At 36.8% G+C, this 22,885-nt stretch overlaps 1 protein-coding gene across 3 annotated transcripts in view; it reads right to left on the bottom strand.

Annotated features, from left to right (window-relative positions):
* Positions 1–2,973: 2,973 nt before the first annotated feature.
* ERCC6 (ERCC excision repair 6, chromatin remodeling factor) overlaps positions 2,974–22,885 on the bottom strand; it is a 45,301-nt gene continuing 25,389 nt past the window's right edge. For all 3 annotated transcript variants that reach the window (XM_063163579.1, XM_063163578.1, XM_063163577.1), the window contains 13 exons: positions 18,966–19,136; positions 18,345–18,521; positions 16,860–16,976; positions 15,360–15,455; positions 13,387–13,605; positions 12,560–12,670; positions 11,999–12,118; positions 10,875–10,969; positions 9,164–9,309; positions 8,375–9,076; positions 7,558–7,759; positions 7,157–7,235; positions 2,974–6,744 (listed from right to left, as the gene is read on the bottom strand). In XM_063163579.1, the coding sequence (XP_063019649.1) occupies positions 6,316–6,744; positions 7,157–7,235; positions 7,558–7,759; positions 8,375–9,076; positions 9,164–9,309; positions 10,875–10,969; positions 11,999–12,118; positions 12,560–12,670; positions 13,387–13,605; positions 15,360–15,455; positions 16,860–16,976; positions 18,345–18,521; positions 18,966–19,136 (2,664 nt within the window). In that variant the 3' untranslated portion in view covers positions 2,974–6,315. The remainder of the gene's footprint in view (positions 6,745–7,156; positions 7,236–7,557; positions 7,760–8,374; positions 9,077–9,163; positions 9,310–10,874; positions 10,970–11,998; positions 12,119–12,559; positions 12,671–13,386; positions 13,606–15,359; positions 15,456–16,859; positions 16,977–18,344; positions 18,522–18,965; positions 19,137–22,885) is intronic.

Genomic DNA, 22,885 nt, shown 5'->3' with positions numbered 1-22,885 from the left:
TCTGGCAACTTACAGAGGAGCAAATAGAGCTTCCTGATGGTTCGTGCAGCAGTGCCTGTTCTTCTTGTGCCACATTGTGCTGTGTTCTCTCTCCTGGCAGGAAAATATTGGGAGATATTTTGTGGGGCAGATAAAAATGTCTACTGGCTCCTCTGCTTAGCCCCACGATGTCAGACAGGAGTATTTGCATTGAGCAACCAGATGGACCTATAGGATAATAAGGTGGGGAGAAAGAGGACACAGCTCCACACAGTCCTGAATTTTTGCCCCATGAAGTGCAAAAGATGAGTGGAGGAAAATGAGAAGCAGTGATGGGTTAATCAGACCAGTGTAAGGAGCACTGTTGCTGCACATAAAACTTCAGCTAGCTTTGATCCTCAAAATTCTCCAGCTGTCTAGAAAGGGCTGCAGATATCTCAGCTCATGCCTAACAACAGTGCTGAATAGAATAATACCCATTCAGCTACCTGCCTGACAACTTGGAAAAAGACTAGTAAGACAGGAGAAATCAGCGCTACACTGTTTTTCAGTCAACCTAAAAGCTTTGCTCCCCCTTCACTGCTTTTTCACATTCTTATCCGCACAAACTCTACCATGCCCTTGGGTCTCTTAATTTACTCCCAGTATTCTCTCTAGGCATATACCTTCATTCTTACTCTCATGGTGCTGCTTCCAGACATTAATGCCTGGGAACACATAGCTAGGTTTCCCTAAGAACCTTAACTCTGCCCCAGAGGCAAAAATTTATGAAAAAAATCCTCTCTGTTTAATATAAGCTGGGACTACAAACAACGAAATGCCTCTATTGTAGTGCAACTGCAGAAATTTCAGCCTACAGTTAGCCAAACATAACCCACTGAGTGCTGTGTTCTTTTATTTTCATATTTCTGATTAGGCAAACAACATAATGAAAGCCTCTCTCTCTATTCTTCTGTAAGACTGCATGACTCACCACTTATGTAAGCCTTATGCAGGAGTTGGTCATAGCTCCTCTGATGATTCTAAGTCCTGGTTTGCAATTAGTGCAAAGCTTCTACCTCCCTGTTCTGTACAATAAAAATAGGTTCTCTCAACTTAGGTGTTGTGAGCAGTGTGGCTTTGGGAGCCCAGGAAAAGCTGTGAATCTGTAGGGAACTATGATAGGTAGTTCACTTAAAATTTTAGGTAGATTCTCTAGAGTTCAGCATTGGCATTGCTTTCCCTTCTCTCTCAAATGACTGGATGAACAGCTTGTTGGGTCTGGAGAGTTCACAATCATCTGGCTCTCAGGTATAGTGCATGGGTAACAACGGGGATATTTATTGTATGGCCTGCCACATTGATGCCATTGTGGTGAATCTAGCACAACAATATTGAAAAAGCATGGTTATTGCATGGGTAGAGCAGGCTGGAAGGTGCTTTTTAACACAGCTGCCTGACACTTCCTACGTTTTCTGTGCTGGTTCTGTAGTTCCTAATTGAATGACTCACAACAGGTCTATTCTTTCTGGGGAAGATTACTTTTCTGCTCTGTGAGTGAAACAATGATCCTCTGCAGTCTCCTCCGTGTTTTTCAGGCAGGGAGCAAGAACATGAGGTGTTTCACTCAGTTCCATAGCAGCTTAGGCCCATTTAAAAAAAAGAAAAAAGGAATGGCCCTTGCATGAAAGATGTCAGACTCCTCTTTTAGGGGTAGGAGAGGTAGCAAAACCACGCCCACCAGAACAAGTTAAGAATTACTAAGGAAAGCTTCATCTACCAAGTTTCAGCTGAAGGCACGGGACTGTAGCACATCAGCAATACTGTGTGAAGCAGGAGGGGTGACATCACCCCAGAGCCCAGAATAGCAATCCCGTGAGGGTGGGTAGATGGAGAGAGCCACTGAGTTAGTGAGCATTTAGTATATTCAGCATTTAGTCTCAATGTTGGAACATGGACATTATAAATGGCCCTAAGTAGCAGAGTGTTTTTACCATGTATCTAAGAGATAAATAAATATCTCTCCCAGAGGAGATAAACTCCCAAGTGCAGACTCGCCGGCACATCCTGACTCCTAGACATGTGTCCTATGCAAGCCCTTCAAAAACTGCACTCTCAGCAACTTTCTGTGATAGTTTTGTGTAACTTAGAATTGCCGGATTAATGGTCTAGACAATAAAATACCATATTACCTGTTTTTCCAACCAGGGCTTCTTTGTACTGTGCTATCATTTCTTGAAGCATTTTTGAAAGATGTATTGTTTCCCTCTAAAGACTGCATCCATCAGATGGAGAAACCAATGCAGGAATTAGAGTACCCAGAGGTTTACAGCAGAAATTTCAGACATTCCTGTTCCTAAAAGACCAGGCAGGTAGATTACTCCACATTTTAAATCAATCTCAGTGACTACGTTACCAAATGTAAAACATGAGGGAAAATTGGGAAGAAATTTAGTAATTTCTTAGCCCATACATTGGAAATATGCCAAATTTAGATAAAATTGCTATAGGGTCTCTTAATATTTAATTATTTTATCATCTTTATATATCTTTTGAGAAGGCACAGCCACCAGCAGCACAAGAGGCATTGCATCATTTTTCCTTGCTGAATCACTGATAGAGCTGTTCCACTGTTCCTTAACACCTTCTCTCTTCAAGAGAGAAAACTGCTTAAACTGTAATGACTGGGTTTTACATATGAATCACAGCAGTATGCAAAAAGGAATTCAAGTTAGATATTATCCCCACAGTTTAATTATTCATCTACCCAGTTCCTTATTTTAAAAATAAAATTATTTTGGATTAGAAGAAAAAGAAAATAATCAAGTTTCTCCCTTCTGTTATAGCCCATTGAAAGGCAGAGAATTGCAGCAGTAGAAGACAGCAACATTTAGCCAAGTTTAGCAATCTTGGAATCAAAAGCAAAGCTGACCTTATGACTTGAGTACAACTGTCTATAGGTGATTGTCACCTGAAGCCAAAACTTGCAGATGTAAAACCCTACTTCTTTATAGCTTTATTTGGAGGATGACATTTATTATCTGCAACAGCCTCAATTCTCCACATGGTGCAGCCCTTTGAGAAGAGGCTGAGCCACAGACAGAAGTTAGGCATTTAAAAATACCATTTTTAATCACCATTTCTAATCAATCTATCCATTCAGCAACTTACATTTCTTTTGTGGTGGGTCATTATTGTCCAGAAAAGTCAAAGGCCTACAACCTTTAGCTAAGTCTTTTTTTCTCTATGTCAAAATTTAGTTCTATACCAGAGATGTGTTGGTTGGCTATACATCTTCAACAAAAGGTTGAACAAAGGAGAGTACTTACACAGGAGAGTAAGCACCTGGAATAATGTAAAAGGAGGATGGGATGGGAGGACAAGGGAAAACATCTTCATAAGCAAGATTTTTTTCCCTTCCCCTTTACAAATATGGCTTGAAACCAAAAGGAACAATTATGATGTTTTAACTTCTGCAGTTAAAGTATCATTTCAGCAGGTTTTACCTAGGCAGTGTACACAGTTCCCACAACTGCTTACTGAGAAATCAAAGTTTCTGCTATTTAGCTTTCTAGATTTTTATTCAACTGTATTTGTCTGCTCAGCTGTGTGGATGGTAGGTCACATCCCATAGTAGCATGGTGTGCAGCTTTTAGCATCTTTACAGGAAAGATATTTTCAGTAGTTCCTTGTGGTATGCTTTTTTAAATTTAAGTTTATAATCACTGTTCCATGCTGACACATCTTTTATTAGTAAGATTTAGTGGTTTTATTCCCAGCTTTATTCCTAAATTAACATCTGTATTTTGATTTTTCATTATCCCCTTTTTTTACTGAGGTAAGAAAACAAAATATAAGAACACACACATTCCACATAAGTGATTTTTGGAATCATGCACAAATAAAGTAGAAACTACCAACTACAGCACTGGGTACTTGGAAACTGAGACAGCTAAAATACAAGATTTGTTTAACTATGCAACACTTAGTGAGGAACTGCTTCAGGTATTCCGTGAAGATGTGAAAGGAATTCACTTTACACAGGTAAAGCTAAACCAACAAAAATCAGATGTTTTATGGACTGAAAGTAGAATTTTTCTGAAATAACTCTACTACATTAAAATGAATAGTAGCTATATTATAGTCTAGGAAATATTCTATCTATAAATCAGTAAATCTTTAATCACATATGCTTTTGAGATCAACTACTTACAGATATTTTTGAGTATTATATTAGTACTTCTTCAGTCCCTAAAGATTTTCAACAAATGCAAGTACTGGAAAAAAGCTAGTTAGGAATTTGAAATTGTATGGATAATGGAAATACAATTAAAGATAATATGAATCATTTGGTCAGTGCACAGCATATAGGAGAAAATGCCTCCCTGCCCACTCTTCCCAGTGCCCAATGACTTCTAGAACACACTTTTGTTTTTCCTTTTTTAATAAGTCCATAAAAGCCAATAATTTATAAAAAGTACATGCAAGTCTATTTACATTAACAGATCAAGAAGCTGCAAAGTCTCCTTAGTATACAGGAATGACGTCTTTAAAATGGGAGTTTAAATAAAACAGGACACCAAAACTAACAGCTAAGGTGACAACAGCAACTTTGCTGACTGCTGAATTCCTGGTTTGTTGCTGGGATAAAAGATGGGGATATGACACCCAAACCAATTCACAGTCTGCATAGATATGAAGAAAACAGAAAACTGGTTTGTTTTTACTCTTTTTCTGATGAATTTCAAGTCATATCAACAGCAGTTGCAGCCCAAGTTCCTTGTTTCACCTGTTTTTGAAAGAGGGAATGTAAGTGAATATAAATGGGATCACAGAAAGAGATGTTAGGAGAAGTCCCATCTTCAAATGCTGTTAGGAAAATAAACATTCTTGAATTGTCTGTCCTGCCTAAATCCAGCCTCTGAAAAGCCAAGAAGGATAATTTCTTGCAAATCTCTACAGATCCTTTATCACTGAGCAAAAATAAGAGGAAAAGCAATTGGAAGTCTCTAAAAGGTTGGTTTTTTTTTACAAAAAGAAAGTTTGTATTCTTGCTTCACCATTCATCTTAGAATATTTATACTTCCACTTAAAGTAAACAAGATAATTTCATAGTGAACAAAAAAGCTAAAACTAGCTCAGCTTTCCATAGCTTAGGGATAGGAAGGACATTAGGCATAGGTAACTATTCCTAGTTTAAGCCATACAGTAATTCAATGTTGCTGCAACCATGTGGTTTTCTTCTCAAAATCTGTCCACATTTTCCACCCTAAAATTTCCTTGTGTAGTACACGAGTGCCCTGAAGACAGACCCAGTGTTGTACTTGGATTTGCTACAAATAATTGGTGTTAAAAGTCTCTTGACAGTTGGGTAAGTTCAAGTTTTCCCTACCCCTAGATGAATGACATCTAACACTGATATATGCTCCAACTATGCCCAAAAATGATTATGGTGAGTAAAACACAGTGACACCCTTCCCTCTCTGACCAGCTAACACCCCAGTCTATATCAAGGTATCAAGTTTTAAGTGGTGGGAGGTAACTGGCCATAAATCACAGTGAAACATATGAACATTTAGTAAGTCCACAACCTGTGACAAACATAACAGTTACTGTCTCCTCAGTTTTAAAAAATACTGTAGAGCAAACACTTGCCAGTGGTATATGGGATTGTAACTGGATTGCTGATGATGGTGTTAATGGGTGCTCTGGAATTTAGTAAGTTTTCCATAATTGTCAATTGTCAGTTAACTTAATATCCTGCTACACTTTCAACTTTTTGTGATTAAACATTCATGGCATTAGAATTATCTCCCGAGTTAGTAAAACATTACAACAAAATTCTCAATACTGATGCAAGTTACAGAAAATTATTCTGATGCACTTGTCAGTACAAGTGAACCTCTCATGCTAACTACAATCATCTCCCCTCTGCCCTTTTTTTTTTTTTTTGATGGCACACTGTGTGCCCTATGGCCATTCAAGTAATAAACAGGAAATCAAGGAAGTAGTTTTCCAAAATTTCACAGAAATCAAAGACTTACAATCCACGGCAACATCCATGGATCTTATTGTAATAAAAGGTCAGTATATGCTCTTCACCCCATTTATATTAAGATTTCTTTTGAAGAAAAGGTGCTGATAGTTTGTATTGTTTCATCTATGAGGTAGATGGCATTTTTATATAAATAGTATAAATCAGAAAGTAAGTTAGCTTTAAGCCTGCAACAAGTCCTGCACCACTGACTGTATTCAGGAATACAAAATACTTCAAAATTTTCCAAGTCACACAGTGTTTCTCCTTAGAGAGGAGAACGGTGCTCAGCTGTACAGAGAGGTGCCTTCACTGATGGAGGGTCACCGGAATTCCGGCTTTAGCCTCCAGACCCCTTCCCCGCTGGGGCTCCTGTGGAAGGTGCAGATGTTGCGGAGCAGCTCTCTGAAGACGCACGAGTGCTCTGCAGGCAGCTTGGACTCAAACTCCTGCAGCAGCTCCCGGGTGCTGGCCTCGCCGTCCACGCGGGCCTGGAACGCCAGGAAGTTGCGCAGATCCACGAGCAGCTCATCGTACTCCGTGGAACCTGGGACTGGGGCGGGCGCTGGCTGATGGTTCTCATCGCCCTCATCCCTTGGCTGCTGTGGTAAAACAAGGTGGTTTCTTGCCCTCATACGAGCTAATAAAGATGAAGAGTCCAGAGCACTGGATGACGATTCTCCAGATTTTCCATTGAAGTGCTCACTGGAACTAGACTTCCTTATATTTTGTTTCTTTATTGTATCTCCATCCTGCAAATAAACACACAGACTATGGGGAAAATTGCATTTTGAGACCCACAGAATTTATTAAACAAAATCTGACTGTTGTTTAGACCTAAATAACAAATACACCACTTGGTCATCTGAAATATACCATAAAGAAGTGATGTATTCTGGTCTCAATTTTAGAACTTAAGAAGCAAAAGAAAAGTGTTGCTGGTTTTGAGACAGATAAGTAAACCATGGTGCAATTTGTGACTGCTGTACCTAACTACACTTCATCAAAACAAAAAATCAGAATCACAGGTAACTAAAAATTCTAGAATTCTATATAATCATACAACAAATGTGTATGACACATCTAAGTCGGATTTATCACATAAATCATAACAATTCACATATATCAGCTATTAAAACAGAAATGTTAGCTTCTGCTTCTTACCTTCTGCTTCTTTGAAGCTGATGCACAAGTGGAATGTGAAGAAAGCAGCATGGAGTTTCTTTTTTGGCCAAACCGACTCCTAAAAATGCATGAAAGAATTAACTCCATGAAACATCCTTCTCAAAATGACTATGACAGTTTTTCAAAGACAGACTGGGTTTTTGTTTTAGGGTTCTCAAGAGCCCTCTACTAAGTTCTCTCTTCTTCTGTGCAACAATAATGCTTTCTTTGTACTTCAGAATGGACTACCTATGCTTGTAATATGCTTTCATGTCTATATTAAATATAAAACATGCACGACTGATACAAGTTACTGCAAATACTAAGACAAAAAATGTTTATCTTTAACATCCTATGCAACTCCTCTGTTTTTGGGAAAGCAGAATGAGAACTGAACTCACTTTATTCCTGATGGTGCACCTGAGAGACCACTCGTGCCTGTCCAGGTTGGCACACCAGAAGCAGCTCCTAAACACTGCTGACGAGAGAGTCTCAGGGCTCTCAAGGCGTCCTGGGCCACTCTGCTCGCTTCTGCCTCCTCCAGCACATGATCTGCATTGGAGGCATCCATAATGGCATCATGCTTCATAACACTGTGTACCCCTAAAACCAGAGGACAAAAAAGGTGAAGGAGGACATTTCTTAATTTCTGTGAAAATCAAATACTCACTTTTTAAGTGAATGCCACAACTGCATTTTTCCTTCTTCAGGGTAATTATATTAAGTACATCAGTATAGTAATTTCTAATGAGAGAACCCCCTTCTTTATCAGTTAAGTAATCAATCTGACAGCAAATCACTTCTGGTGTGCTGATGAGGTCATTATTCACAACAGACCTGGCAATTATGTGGGCAAATTGATAATTTCCATTGTTATGGACAGGACAGACAGAAGTGAAACCCTTGTGTAAATGAAGGTTGATTACATCCTGGAAATATCCAGAAGAAACACTGCATATACTTCTATATCCAGAAATGCAGATCTCTCTGAACAGTTTGTGCCAAGGTAATTAGCAAATTTGTAACTGGAATTAAAGTCAATTGGAATTAAATTTAAATTAAATTTAAACAATGAACATTTTAACTTTCACTAAAGTAACAGAATGAACATGTTTTTTATTGTAGCTCTAACCATCAGAGTAACAGATCTGCTCTTTCCCTCATTTGCATAGGTTTTATATACATCTGTTTAGTCAGCAGCCAAACAACAACTGTTACCTGATTTTTTGAAAAGTTTCTGCAAGACATAGTCATCATTTTTCTTTGAGTCCTGCTCTTCACTGTTCTCTCTTCTGTATTGCTTTTGTTTCACTAGATGAGGAATGCGCTTTCCTTCAAATTTGGCATCTTTGTGATGTTTCTTCTTAGACTTATCTCTGTGGCTCTCACGTGACAGCACATCCACCTTGTGCTTTGTTTTTGAGATGCACTTAAAATGATTATTATCAAATTGCCCATCTTCAGTTTTAGCATCCTGTTTTTCCCAAGAGCTAGCTGCATCACAAGTGAGGCTGAGATCTGTCCTGGCATCTGCATTAGCTGCACCATCTCCCTCACCAGCCAGATCATCTGCAGTCAGACCTTCTGCATTCTCTGCAGAGCCCGCACTGCATGGCACTGACTGGGACATGCATTTCTCATCACTTTCCAAGCATTCCTCCTTGCTTTCATTGAATGAATTTGTATCAGCAGCAGCTTGTGCATTATCTTTCGTGTAGCTATTTTGGTCAAAGGCTTCCAAGGTTCCCTTGGTTTCCTCACTTGTCTCTACTGCTTTAGAAGAAGAATCTTTCATGTGTGTGGTGGAATAGGAATTGGAGGATTTCTTCTTCTTGTGTGAGCTGCTTTCTGCAAGATGGACATCACATTTAGAAGTGCCATTAGCAGGTGGCTTTGGGACTTGAACATCTGAACCAGTACCTGAGGGATGAAGAAAATTAGTATCCATTTAACAAACAATTAAGACATTTTTTTTTCCAAACAAACAGAAAAAAAACCCCCACGTACCTGCAAAAATTGCACTTGTTTCTGTCCCCTGAGACACATCTGGGCTGTTCAGAGTAAATAGTTCATAAAGGTCATTGGATTTGAAGAAGCGATTCTGCTTAGGGTCTTTCAGCACTCTGTTTGTTAAAAACTGTTTGAAGATTTGTCTAAAAAAGAAAACAAATATTTGGTGCATGAAACAATGTCTAGCGATGTTTAAGTACTGAGTACAATACTTAAAAAGAAAACTATGAGCACAAACATTACCCTGCAGAACAATTAAGCAGTGGGAAGACAATGTTAGTTTCCAAAAGACCATCTTGAGTTAGTAACTTTCAAACAACCAAGTAAATTGTTAAACACAGGGATTTATTATTTTGCAACAACCCCATAACACAACAGGTAACCACTATTCTGAGATGTCCTATGAGGCATCCCTTAACTAAGCAATAAATAACTTCACAGCTAGAACTTTTTTGTCCATTAAAATTGAAAAGCTTGCATATGTAACAATAAAACAAACAGAACGCTCCTGAAAGAAAAAAACTACAGCTTGCTAAAATGACAACATTTTATGGGTTCAATTGATTGGAGGAAACAAAAGCAGCAGAGTAGCTCAGTCTGATGGTGATGACTGCATGACAGACACTGAAAAGGGGAATCAGACTTGTGGCCGAGAAGAAAAGAGCCCACCTACAGAGGACCAAAAGGAACAAATCTGTACAACACTGCAAGAATCTTCTAGTATTGGTAAAACTGCTTCTATGCCATGTCTGTAGTATATAGTGCCTAAAGCAAAAGCTGTTTTATTCTGTACAAAAAGTACATCCCTAAATAGAACTCGAAATAGTTCTTTCCAACAGTTTTATCACACTTTTGGTTCTGCTGAGATTAGGCTAGGAAAATATTTTTAAATTCAGTGGTCAAAAAACTAAATTTTCATTTACAGGCAAGAGAACACAGGAAAACAGTAAGCATGGGCATTTCATGATTTAGAGCTTTTTGTTCTTCTGAATTTTCCAAGAGGGTATTTCAGTTCTGAAGAATGAAGTCCAGACACAGGATTCCCATGTACATTCATCTGGAATTCATGTGAGTGAAGCTAACTAATGAGAAAGCTGAATGGGAAAGCAAACCAGAAAGATTTCATTGATTTTGAAATACAAGCACTTCAAAGGCTTTAGCTACACTTTGGAATAAATAACATGAATATGACTGGTTATTGGGATTTAATTCTTTCACTTTGGAATGAATTGGGAATAAAATCAAATTGGGTTTGCACAGTAGTAAATAGATCTATGTACCACATACATCTTGATACATCCCAAGGAGAATATAAAGAACTTGATGATTTGAATTTGCATTTCAGACTAGTTGAGTCTCATGTTGTGAATAAGGTGCTCACTGTTTTCTGTCTATGCCTCATACTATGTTTCACAGGGAATTCTGGATGTGCTGGACAAAGCTGCTGGAACAGACTGGTAAGGTACACTTAGCACATGTGTCTTGCTGCTAGGGATGGAGCAGTACAGCTGGAAGTCTAGTACAAGAAAAAGGTTCTCCATTTCTCAGTAGAAACTTTCAGAAGTTTTCCATGGTGTGCCCACCATGACCAAGGTTGGGGATTAGAAGCAATGTGTGGACATGCACAGTTATGTCACTGTTCCACCACCTTGGATTTGCTAAATTTTCCTGAGCATGCAGCTATATCCAAGAAATCCTTCTGACTGACCTGTGGTATATCTTCTCCTCAATGGTCCCTGCAGTGAGCAGCCTATACACAGTCACCTCTTTCTTCTGGCCTATCCTCCAAGCACGTTCCCGAGCCTGGAACACAAAGGTTTGGTTACCAGATATGAGCCTCTCCAACGTGGCTGGCAGAGAGACAATGATAACACACTTTTAAACTTAGCTTGGACATTTAACAAATACTTCAAGAAATGGCATTTCTAGAGCATACGATAATTAACTCAGCAGGAGAGGAAAAAGATCTAGAAAGTCTCCAATTGTACCAATCTATGCAAAAATTACCAATACATAGATTATGTTAAAATCAGAACTTTTATCTAGAATATGTACTTTACATAAACTTATTCCAGAAGGAAATTTCCCAATAGAGTGTTAATACACACCTTTCCTTTGAACTTTTCTTCTTTAACTTAAATGAAATCTTTCCTACAAACATCTTGAACCAACCACTATACAGAGCAGTGTAAGTCAGACACTTGCAGATCTCAGAGCTACATAGCATTTCTATAAAAAAGCTTTTTCCTCTCAAACTTGTAAGCACAATATAACTGCTACATGATTTGATAAATCATGCAGCAGTTATATTGCTTACCACACTGTGAGATAAGATGAGATAATGAACAACTTCTAAAAGCTTAGAGCAGCTCTCTAAGGTCACAGCTACATTTCATTATCTAGTGAGAAAGTCAATTTGAGCAGCATCTGCTCTCCTCTTCTCACCCTGCATTGTCACCACCGACAGTCCTGCTTGTTCAAGAGCTTGCACAGCTGTACTTTCCCTTCAGAAACATCTTGTTTATTTATTTTAAAAACACAGGCCATTTGAACTGTTTGTTTGACTGCACTGTAACTGACTACATGAATCAACAGGACTGAAGAGTGGTAAGGTATAACAGCATATAGGGGATGTGGTGGGAACCACTTAAATTGGCTTTGCCACAAGAGTAATCATAATGTGGAGCTGCACCCTAAGTGACCATTGCTGGGAACAGCAACTTAGGAAAGAGTAATATAGTGCTTTAACACTATTTGAGGAGATAAATGTCATTTCAGCTTCAGTTTTATTCCAACTCAGCTGGTAAATGGAATGTAATAAATCAAACTCACCTGTGTGTCTACACTGGGATTCCAGTCAGGATCATAAATAATAACCCGGTCAGCACCAACCAAGTTAACTCCAATGCCACCAACACGAGTAGTTAGAAGAAAAAGAAATATGGATTTGTCCTGTGACACAAGAGAGAATTTACTAAAGCAAGAAACAGCAAAACATAACATTAAAAAAAAAAATCTTCCTGGCTTATTTTATCAGCATTATATGCAAAGATGCAAAGGAAGCCAAGAGAAGAAACACATTTCCTTGCTTGTCTAGTATTTCTTTTGACAAATACAACTAGTCTGATCTAAATTTCATTTACTGTTATCCAATAAAACTGCTTTTCCCCCTTCTCAAATGTGTTTCTTTCCTTAGCAGAAAACCCAACTTTATGTATGAAATAAGAGATTACATTTTCCCCTCTCTCACAAATACAGGGGTTTCATTTCCCTGAACTCCTCAGTTTTGGGTCTCCAACCTGAAGAAGTATATTTAAAAATAGAACAAAAAGGAATGGAAGAACTCAATCATACTCATTAGTATGTATTCATGTGTGGGATGGAACATCTCACCTCATTGTATTTTGTTACAAGAGGCTGTCTGGAAGCTACTGCTGTGGTGCCATCCATCCTGAGGTAGGAATAGTTTCTGTATCTCACAAAGACTTCAAGTATCTGCATCATCTGTGGTGATGGAAAAGATTTAATGAAATCCAGATGTGAAGACTGAGCATCTGTATGATGAACCTGTAAGAATTTCTAGCACTAACTGCAGTGTCAATCAAACAAACAATGAAAAACTTGAAACATTTTCTTAAATGACAGAAAACCAACTTATGTAAATGGGGCAAAAAAAATTCACAGCTGAATGCAGCGGAATATTTGAGCTTGGTTTGGAAGTCCAGGGCCATGGCTTCAAGTTAATTAAATGGGCTGGTGTGCAGCACCCCAAGAAAATCCACAGAAGGAAGACAAAACTGTGAGTACACAGGGAAAACAAAGGTCAGTGTCTGTGCCACTGTCCCAAAGGGAGCAATCCTGAGGATCAGAGGTGCACAGGCACCACACAGAGCATGCAAAGTGACACCAACTGTGTCCTGGAACTACACAGCAGGGACAGCCTGGGACCATGTGGGCACAGCTGAAACAGTTTTGACACAGTGTATTGAAACTGGGCCACTGCCACAATGCTGTGTCATTTCAGTAAAGCTTACTGAGTTTGGGAACTGGTCACTGATTATTCCAAAGACACCAGTCATTTCAGTAACTTTTTCAGTAAGACACTGATTTTATGAGAAAGACACTACAAAAGGTGGTTCTACTTACACATTTTTTGGAACTCTCACACACATTTTAAGTAATAGTAATAGCTAAAACTAAAAACAATTAGCTCATCTTACCTGTCTTGACTGAGTAAAAAACAGCACTCTGTGACCTTGCTTGTGCCATATTTTCAGCAAGGATTCTACCACTATCATTTTTCCAGAACGTTTCCAATATCCAAACTGATTTGGATCCTCTGCTTCAGCATCTGGCACACTCTTCAAAAGTCTGGGACTATCAGCAACGAAGTCAGGGTGATTGCAAATCTTTCTCAAAGTTGATAGTCCTAAGAGAATCTAAAGAAAACAAGAGAAAAATATTTCTTTTTTCATGATACTTGTACTTTTTTCAAATACTTGTCTTTATGGCTTGTGGAAAAAAAAAAGAGCAATAGATTAATCCACTAACCATTAATGTTTATTTTTAATAATGTTTTCATGCTAATACTTGCTTAAGGGAAAGTTTTAGGAAAAATCAGTACAAAAGAAAGTGATTGAAATTTTATGTACTTGGGAGCCTATCCTGTTAAGGGAATTCTGCAACAATATCCACACTAGTAAAACCAGTCTTTACCTAGCTGTTAGGCCATGTTTTTCTCACTCAAAAGGAAAAATGCCATGAATTTGTTTCTTGAAACCATGAAATTATCATGTCTTTCCTTCCAACTTCTATCATATTAGCAGGTAACTTAAGACAGACCTTAGGATAGTCAGTATGCCCACCAGAATGCAAGATAACAAAGAATAAATGAATTAACATATTTCAACAAATATATAAAACTGAAATTACCACTTTTGATGCCATATTAGGAGAGTTCTATTCAGTTATTCATTCAATAATATTACAAGTGTTATTTATACTTCTGAATATTCTGAAAAATGAACTAGCTTGAAACAATGAATCCCTCAATCTTTTAGTACTACAAGCTGGATGAGCCTGCTCATAATTTATGGTTTGTTTTTACAATGCCGTTTTTCAGCTGGAATTTGCTGTTGTCATCACAGAATATCTAATAAAAGCATTGACATTTCCTGTTCAAAATTTTCAGATCCCTAGTAAATATGATAGCCCATTTTGTAACATCTTAGGTAAATTTCTGCAGAGTCTTGTACGAGTCATCTCTAAAAGAACAAGCTCCTTAAAGAAATTTTCACTGGGATAACTAAAATGGTTATGCACTTGAAAAAACTTGTCCTCTATACCTTTGTGAGATCTGGTAAATTAAAAAAAGTCAAAACAGTAATAAGGTCAATGTGTTCTGTGTATGGGACTGCAATATACATGGCCATGCTGACCATACCAGTGACTGGAGCCCCTGGGTATGCAGAGAGAATGGATTTCACAGCTCACAAGACAAGAAAATATGGTGAACTACACATTATAGCCAACACATAATATCTCTCCTCCTACAAATAAGGGCTAAAATGGAAGGGAGACACATCCATTGCATGCATAAAAATGTCAAACAAACCAGATGTGTGCAATGGAGGATTCCACAGCAGATTCTACACAGGCAGCAGCAGCCAATTATGCCTTCCACTTGGCCACAGCAATTTCAACACTTACATCATGAGGATGGAGGCAGAAGATGTTGAGAAGTGACTAGTAAGACAGTAACAAGGCTGTTTGCTTATTTGCTCTGCTTTCTGTTAATACTGTGAAATCATAACAAAGTTATCACACCTGAATTGTACTCCCAGAAGTAACTATGCTTTTCCTTTGCTTCACTTGGGCAATTGGTTAAAAGCATGAATATAGTTACCTACAACAGGTCATCCAAAAAGCCAGAATTTGCTCCCCAGATCACAAACATACTGGGAAGCTCATTCCATTCCTACTTTTATCTGGTCATGTCACTACATATGGATCACTAACTCAAACATATTTCATCTAACATTTCTGAGAAAAAAAAACAGACAACTACAAAAACTGAATAGAGATCAGTGTGTTTGCTTCCCCTACTGCTCAGAATTCAGCTAGAAGAGTGCAAGGGCCAGTCCATGATTTTATCCATCCAACCATATCTGTCAGTATCCTTATTAATGCCCACCTGCATGTCTCCATTGAGAATCTGGTAAACTTCTTTAGAGTTGATGTAATTTTGATAGATTTGACGCTGCTCCTCTGTCAAACGGCAAAAGAGGACCTACAAAACAAACCAACCACTCAAGCCCAACCTGTGGGAATTTCAGAATTTTACCATGTGCTACAATGAAAGTTCAGAGATGTGTGACATACAGAAAAAACTAAGTCAAAAGATACTGCACAGAAATCACTAGAAATAAAAAAAAAATCATTTAGAGAATGAACATGATCATTAAGATGAGTTTCATGAGGTTTTATGTGCTCTTTCCCAGTAGTTAGATCTTCCGCTCAAATCACTTTAGCTTTGGAAGTGCTGCCATTTTCTAGTTTTAATGAGGTAAAAATAGAACTGTGCAATGTTAGCATTCTCTCAAAGCTGTTTATAGTCAACTCTTTCCATTGTGCATCTGTCACCTCCCTTACAACTTGGAAATTCTTAGAAGTTTAGCAGATGTGGTCTGTCCTGTCTTTAGACCTTAAGCATGAAATATAATGATTTCTCAGGTGCTCTGATGGGCTAAAATTGAACAAAATCACTTCCTTGCATCCTGCAAGGCACCCAATATTATGCTCTATATCAAACTGATGTAGTGCGCTGTGACTGGCAAGAGCAAAAATCAAATTTATTTAAACTGTCTATGATCACATTCTTTTATATCTAGATATTAAGAAGTTGGTTAAAAATAGTATATAGAAATTAAAAAATTAGTTAAAAAAAAATCATTAGGCTGCATATACACAGTATGGCCTATTTATTTATTATGGACCTTTCAGCACTGTCTTACAAAGACTTAACATGTCTACTTCTCTTTTAAAGTGGGAAGATAGGAAGGAGTCAGAACAGAACATAAATGCCTGAAGCACTGAAACCTGAAGAAGAAGCTAATAATTACAAGTGAGTATTTGTAGGAATTTCTGTTAACCAATACTTTCAACCTCCTCTACTTTGAATGAAAATGCTTCCTAAAGAAACATTCCACTTTGTAGTAGAGCAAACAAGTTTGACACCACAAGCCTAATATTTTGAAAATTTATTATAATGTATAGGCCAGCTAGCGTGCAATATGAACAACTGCCAGCAAGTATTTCTGTATTATTTGCTGCCCAAATTAATCTTTCTACGACAGGAAACAATGCTGAATTGTTTCCTGCTGTACAAAAGGAAACAGACAGACAACTCATTTCAATGCACTTGAGACCCAAGGGGACAGCATTAAGTAGCCCTGAGTACACTTCATCTACCCTTTACTTTTTAGATAAGTGAACTCATACAGACCCTGCAAGACAGCAGTAATTTAATACTCAGTACAATCATGAAAGAATATGAATCTTGAAAGCTCTGCTCCTTATCTTTAGTTAAACCACCATTTTATCTGCTACTAGCACAAATTATCTCCACATTTTCATCAAAGACTGAGTTTTGGGGAGAGTGAGGACTCAGATCTAGTTGTGAAAATAAGCAAACCTGTTCATTTTTATCTGGAAGTGAAAGGCTCATTTTTACATCAGCCTTCATTCTTCGCAGCAAGTAGGGGTTTATGGTGTCCCGTAACACACAGGCACACTTGTATGCAGTTTTTACCTGAAAAAAAGGAAGAAAAGGCACAAGTTGTATTTTGGTTCTTGATATTAATTCTAGCAACTAGCAAAATTATATAATCAGCAATAGGAAAATACTAAAAAAATTAGGTAATAAAAAATATAAAATTTAAAAAATAAAATAAAAAGAAATAAAATCTATAGTTACATGTTCAACACAACATGAATTGCAATAAAATTCATGTTAGCAACAATAAAACTGAGTAAGTAAGGCTTCCTCAGATACATCAGATTTGTCTTTAAAAGAGACCAAAATAAGATATTTAATTTAGAAACCAAAGAAAGAAGTGACTATAAATCAGTACAAAACCAAGATCCTCATGAAAAAAGTGCTAATACATATAGTAAAGATCAAAAAAGAAACCTGCAGCAATGGTGGTGGTTACCAGACAATAAGTGAAGATTAGTGCACACTTGAGACATCTAAAAAAAAAAAAATCGGTACAAGAAAATCCCCATGATGACAGAAACTGAAGGTCACTCTGGCCCTAAATGGAGAATACAGTTCTATAAGGGGTAAGGGATGTGTGAGATAGGTATTCACTGTAATAATGGCTAAAAATACCTTAATTTGTATTAAAACAAGACAATAAAAAATATTCATATATATAAATAATAGAAAGGCCAACTTAGTAAATTACTAATACTTATACAAGAGAAGTACCTAAACTTGAAAAGAAAATAAAACTTCAGCAATGCATGAATGGAAAAACATTACAAACAGTAGTTAGAAAGATACAAATTTAATAGTATTTATATGAAACTTAGTCTGTAGATTATGATGCAGAAAATTTATTTGCTATCTAGTTAAAAATAGAAAAACATTTAAGCTGTCATCAATACTGAGAATCACAACTACAAAGATTAATAGACACTTATTCAAAATAATTTCCCAAGTAATTTTTTGCTTTCAAAATTAGTTTATCTACTTCCAGACTTCCAACACCTAATTATCTTTTTGAAATAAAAACTGTTTCTGAACTGGATTTAAGAATTCTACTTACTGCATAATTTGCCAAAGCTTGATATTTGATCTATTTAAATACATTAAAATGTGGAATCAGTCACCTTCCACTCCAATCTGTTTATCTTCATATCAAAGAATACTTTTAATGACCTAAGCTTTAGGACTTTTGACAAGAAAACCTTGTATATAAAGTGCACTCCTGTATAAATGAAACAGTCTCAGCTGAATGATTTTTTTACACAAGCAGCAGTAAGGCATACACACATTTTTCTGGTTAGTGTCCAGAAACATACAGCATTAAGTACATTTAGAAGTTGGTTTAGAAACAACAGTAACAGCTGGAATAGTTTCCTTCAAGCAAAATGATATTTTGGATGCATTTACCTGGACAGGAGAGGCATTGCAATATCCTCCCATGGTTATTGGGACAGAAAACTGCTCCATGAACACAGGGAGGGTTCCCAATTTTCCTGGGAATATAAAGTCAAAGAGGGACCAGAGCTCCTTTAGGTTATTTTGCATAGGGGAGCCAGACAAGATGATTCGATGGGGTGTGCGGAACTATTAATAAAAACCACAAAACCAAAAGAAAGTTATTTTCATGGTTCCTGGTGTGTCCTGCCTCCTACCTCAGAGGATATTCAACTTCACCAACAATAAATTCTCATGCCAAAATATGTGGCCTCACACTCATGAAAAAACCCGATTTCTGCAATACATTGTTCATAAACTGTTAGCAGAAAATTCACACCAGCAATCTGACATTTATCAGTACTGGTAAATTACTATGCAATTTAAAATTTATAATTTTTTTCCTCTACCACACTTGTGTAAATTTACCCATGTAAATTCATTAGAAAAGTAAAGTAAGTTAAATAGTAAAATACAGACCATTGTGATGTATGCTTTTATTCTTTTTTAATGATCAAACATATATTTTTATGATAGGCTACTAGACATTGAAACCTCCCTCCAGAGCACATACATTTCTTTTTTATAAAGTACCTGCTTGCATGCAAGTGTGACTGCAGCATTTGGATTTCGGATTTTGTGACCCTCATCCAGAATGACATAGTGCCAATCGTATGTGTGGATGTTGTCTTGCATCAGACGAATGTACGAGTAAGATGTAATTAAAATCCCATGGCATGAAGCAATTTCATGAATTAATTTCACCTAAAAACAAAAGGTGAACATTGTCAGTGGGACAGAATCCTCAGACCTACACACACACAGATTTGATATCCAAGGTATGTATACAAAGTATTATGAAACCAGATCTATAATTTACTTTGTAATGAAAATAAGAAATGCAAGATTTTGATTATATTATTCTTAGCTCATCTGTGAAAGAATGAAGCACTTGAATACTGTGTTACAGCAAATCAGAATTTACCAAAAGCCTGGTCAGAAGGAAAAAATGGTTTTTATTTTCAACTTTTTAAAGGCAATGTCTGAAAAAGCAAACATTGGATTTGATTAAGGTAATGGGTTTCTTCAAGTTCTCCTATATTTGCTTCACAAACCCAGCTTTGTGTACTGCAAGCAAGAATGTTAGAGGAAAATTAAACAAGTGAAATACTGAAAAACAAATACAAAAATATATTTGTATAATCCTAAATTCTGTCTAAATTTTCTCATTATAAGACTAACATAGTTGCTATCAATCTTCAAATTTTGTGCTTCTCTGGTAAGCTTTAACCTTCCCCCAGGTTTTTACTAGCCTTTATAGCTACAAGTTATGTAGGGCAGGGACAGTCTACATCATTTTTGACAATGTTTAGGACTCATCTTTATTACAGTTATCCTCCATGTATAAATCTAGAAGACTTAAACAGCAGATGATGAGAAGGGAAAAACAGAAAGTACAACCACCACTAAATTTGCTAAAGTAAAGACAAACCCCTTATTACCTGAAGTGCCTTTTAATTAAAACACAGCCCACAAAAAACAATTAAAACCAAACAAAAGAGAAAAACCCATGTCAAAAACTAAGATGGTGTCAATATCCATGACCTTTTACTGTAAAATTACTTACACACACCCCAAGATTCAAAAAATTCTTTTCACTGTTCAAGAATTTCTGCTTTCTGATTATCATCTCCTGATAAAACCACAACACATTATTTAATGTTGGTATCACGAGTCTCAAGAGAATATATAATCTTTAGAATAATTTGTATTACAGACAGAACAGGATTCCTCTGCAGGTGTGGACATCCACAGCTTAATTCTACCTGGTACATTATCCATAGTCTGCAACTTTTCTCAAGTCTCAGCAATGGTCTGTCATAGAATATTGTAGACATCACTACCCAAACACTTAAGACAAATCATCTCGGGTGATTTAAAATTAAAAGCTTGTAAAATATGTAACCTCTCCTAATTTTTGCAATTAATAGGGTATGTCTGCAATTAGCCTGACTTACAGAATGCTACACTCTTGTCATTAAAAGATGTTTTGTGAAAGTGCTGCTGTTATTATGGAGGCTCAAGAGACCAATCCCTCCTAGAGGGCAAACAGTGGACTGGTAGAAAACAACAGCCATAAATCACGCTGTCAGGTAGCAGAGAGAACAGAAGTGAAACACAGGCACATGAAGGCCATTCATTGTAAACACACCAAGGCAGAATCCTAGTCAGGATTTACTGAACCTGTAATTAATTAAAGTTTCCTTCAAGCTAAATTTTTAATAAACAAGGATTTGTGCTGACAATGAAGAAACAGAACAACACAATTTTATCAACTCACAGTACAACAATTACTAGTCTCATTTTACTGCATTGGGTACCTTTTCAAGGTTGCCTTCACTTTAAGTGCCGTTCTTGGAATAATTCTAAATATTTTAAAACATGCTAATGGATCTAATATTGGATACAAACTCTTGAGGGTGTGGTGTTTTATAATTTAGGCTATTTTACAATATTTTGCATATAAAATATATTAAAATATAAAATACAAACACACACAATATATAATTTATATACATATAATTTCTTTAATCCACAGTTTCTTCATTTAGTTAGATTAAGGCATGTCTAAATTTTATTTTTTCTCTGGAAATACACTATAATGAAATATTTCAGGTCATGCACTGTTACACTAAGTTAAAAAAAAAGTGTGCTTGAGAGAGACAAATCCTACTAATGCCAGATTACACAGCAGTTACCTAATTCTGAAATTCTGCACTCTGGCCTTTATCTGATGCTAATGAATAAGAGGAACATGCGAGTATATTGAGTAATTATGAACTTGCATTTTTGGTTACCACAGTACTTCAGGCCTTTACAGTTCAGGACAGTATTTCTTCCCAACCTTAGGTGGTAAGTTGATGGTGTTGCCTTGTCTTCACTGGAGCACAGGAGATGTACAAAGACTGGATGAATTTTGACAAGCACCATTTCTTACAGCTAAAAGGTTCATTATTTATTCTCAGGACATATCTCTAAGCAAATGCTCTTTTTCCTCTTAATACTTCAATGTACCTATAAATTTTTTTCTGAAGGTACAAAAACAGGACAATTTTTAGGACTGATGTTTACAGAAGTAAGATTTTTTTCTTTTTTTGACAGTATTTTAAAAATATTTAAGAGGACATGAAATCGGAACTCTTATGTATTGTTATTAAAAAAGAAAAGGTAATTTTCTTAGACCAAAATGTGTATGTTAAAACTGAACTTAAAGACATAGACTAGTGACAGCTACAAAATTCACTAAACATTCAGCTATCTTTGAAGCAAGCATGAAGTCAGAGATAGTATCTAGTCACTTATCCAACCATATATAATTTGTGAATCAAAAGTGCATTCTTCAGCAGGCTTATCACCATCTCATAACCAACCACTAGGCCTGGGGATCCATAAATTCAACATATAAAACCTCTTTATTATTTTCTTGCCCCAACAAAAATCCTAAATGGCACCACAAAGAGGCTTCAAAAGAACACATTATAATTTTTAATGATGTAAAAGTTGCAATAAAAAGAGCTAAAACACTTATTACATATTCAACAAGAATGCTACTTCTTGGAGCATGATACTAATTTTATCTGAATCTGGTCCTTAACTCAGAGCCTTTTCCTAAAACACAAGTTCCATATGCAATCATACAGGTAACTGCAACCTCTGAAATTGACTTTTCTACATGTAGATTATGTACTCTACTGTGAGGCTAGAAGGTCTAAAGTTTTCCATGTGTAAAGTCATCTTGAAGTAGATGGTTTCACAGCTGCAAGCATCATGAACTTGACAATTACTTTCTAGGGCTGCATGTGTGTCCTGCATTTGACCAGAATAAGGGAATGCAAAGTTACACATTTACAAACAGTATGTGACTAACATCAGCAGGAATTGTTAACCTCAGTGATATCTCTTCTAAAGATTAGGAAATTAAAAGTTCAGACTTACAAAATACAGCCTCCTTCCATACGCGATATGTTAAACACCATCACCAAAGTTCATGTTGCCTCTTACATTCTATGATTTACAAATGCTCATGGGCCAACAGAAGTTTTAAAACAACAGGACAAACCATGGTAGGAGCTTAATAGCATAAGACAGCACTTCAGGACATTTAGCCACAAATGCTATACCTTGTTCAAACTGAAAGCTGACTTCACAGGGGAAGGCTATTACTTAAAATCTGATTCCACCTACTGCTCCAACTTAAGCACATTTATCATCCTAGAAAAGCTAAATAACCTTTGTAATCACAAATAATAATAACTTTTAAAAAGAGCAAGTTTTACATTTCATCCGAATGCCTTAAACAAGCTCTAAAGTCTTGGAAATCTCTCCAGTTTGCTACTGTGTCTTCTTTCCATCATCTAAAATATCAACCTGCCTGCCCCTAGACAGCTGAAGGGCATTAGTCATAGTCCAAAGGGTGAAATGGGAAACTTATACTTCCCTCCTTTACTGTCAAA

This window comes from Melospiza melodia, chromosome 9 (assembly GCF_035770615.1).
Source record: "Melospiza melodia melodia isolate bMelMel2 chromosome 9, bMelMel2.pri, whole genome shotgun sequence".
Lineage (NCBI taxonomy): Eukaryota > Metazoa > Chordata > Aves > Passeriformes > Passerellidae > Melospiza > Melospiza melodia.
The sequence above is the reverse complement of the archived record's forward strand: the minus strand, read 5'-3'. Positions and strand labels throughout refer to the sequence as shown.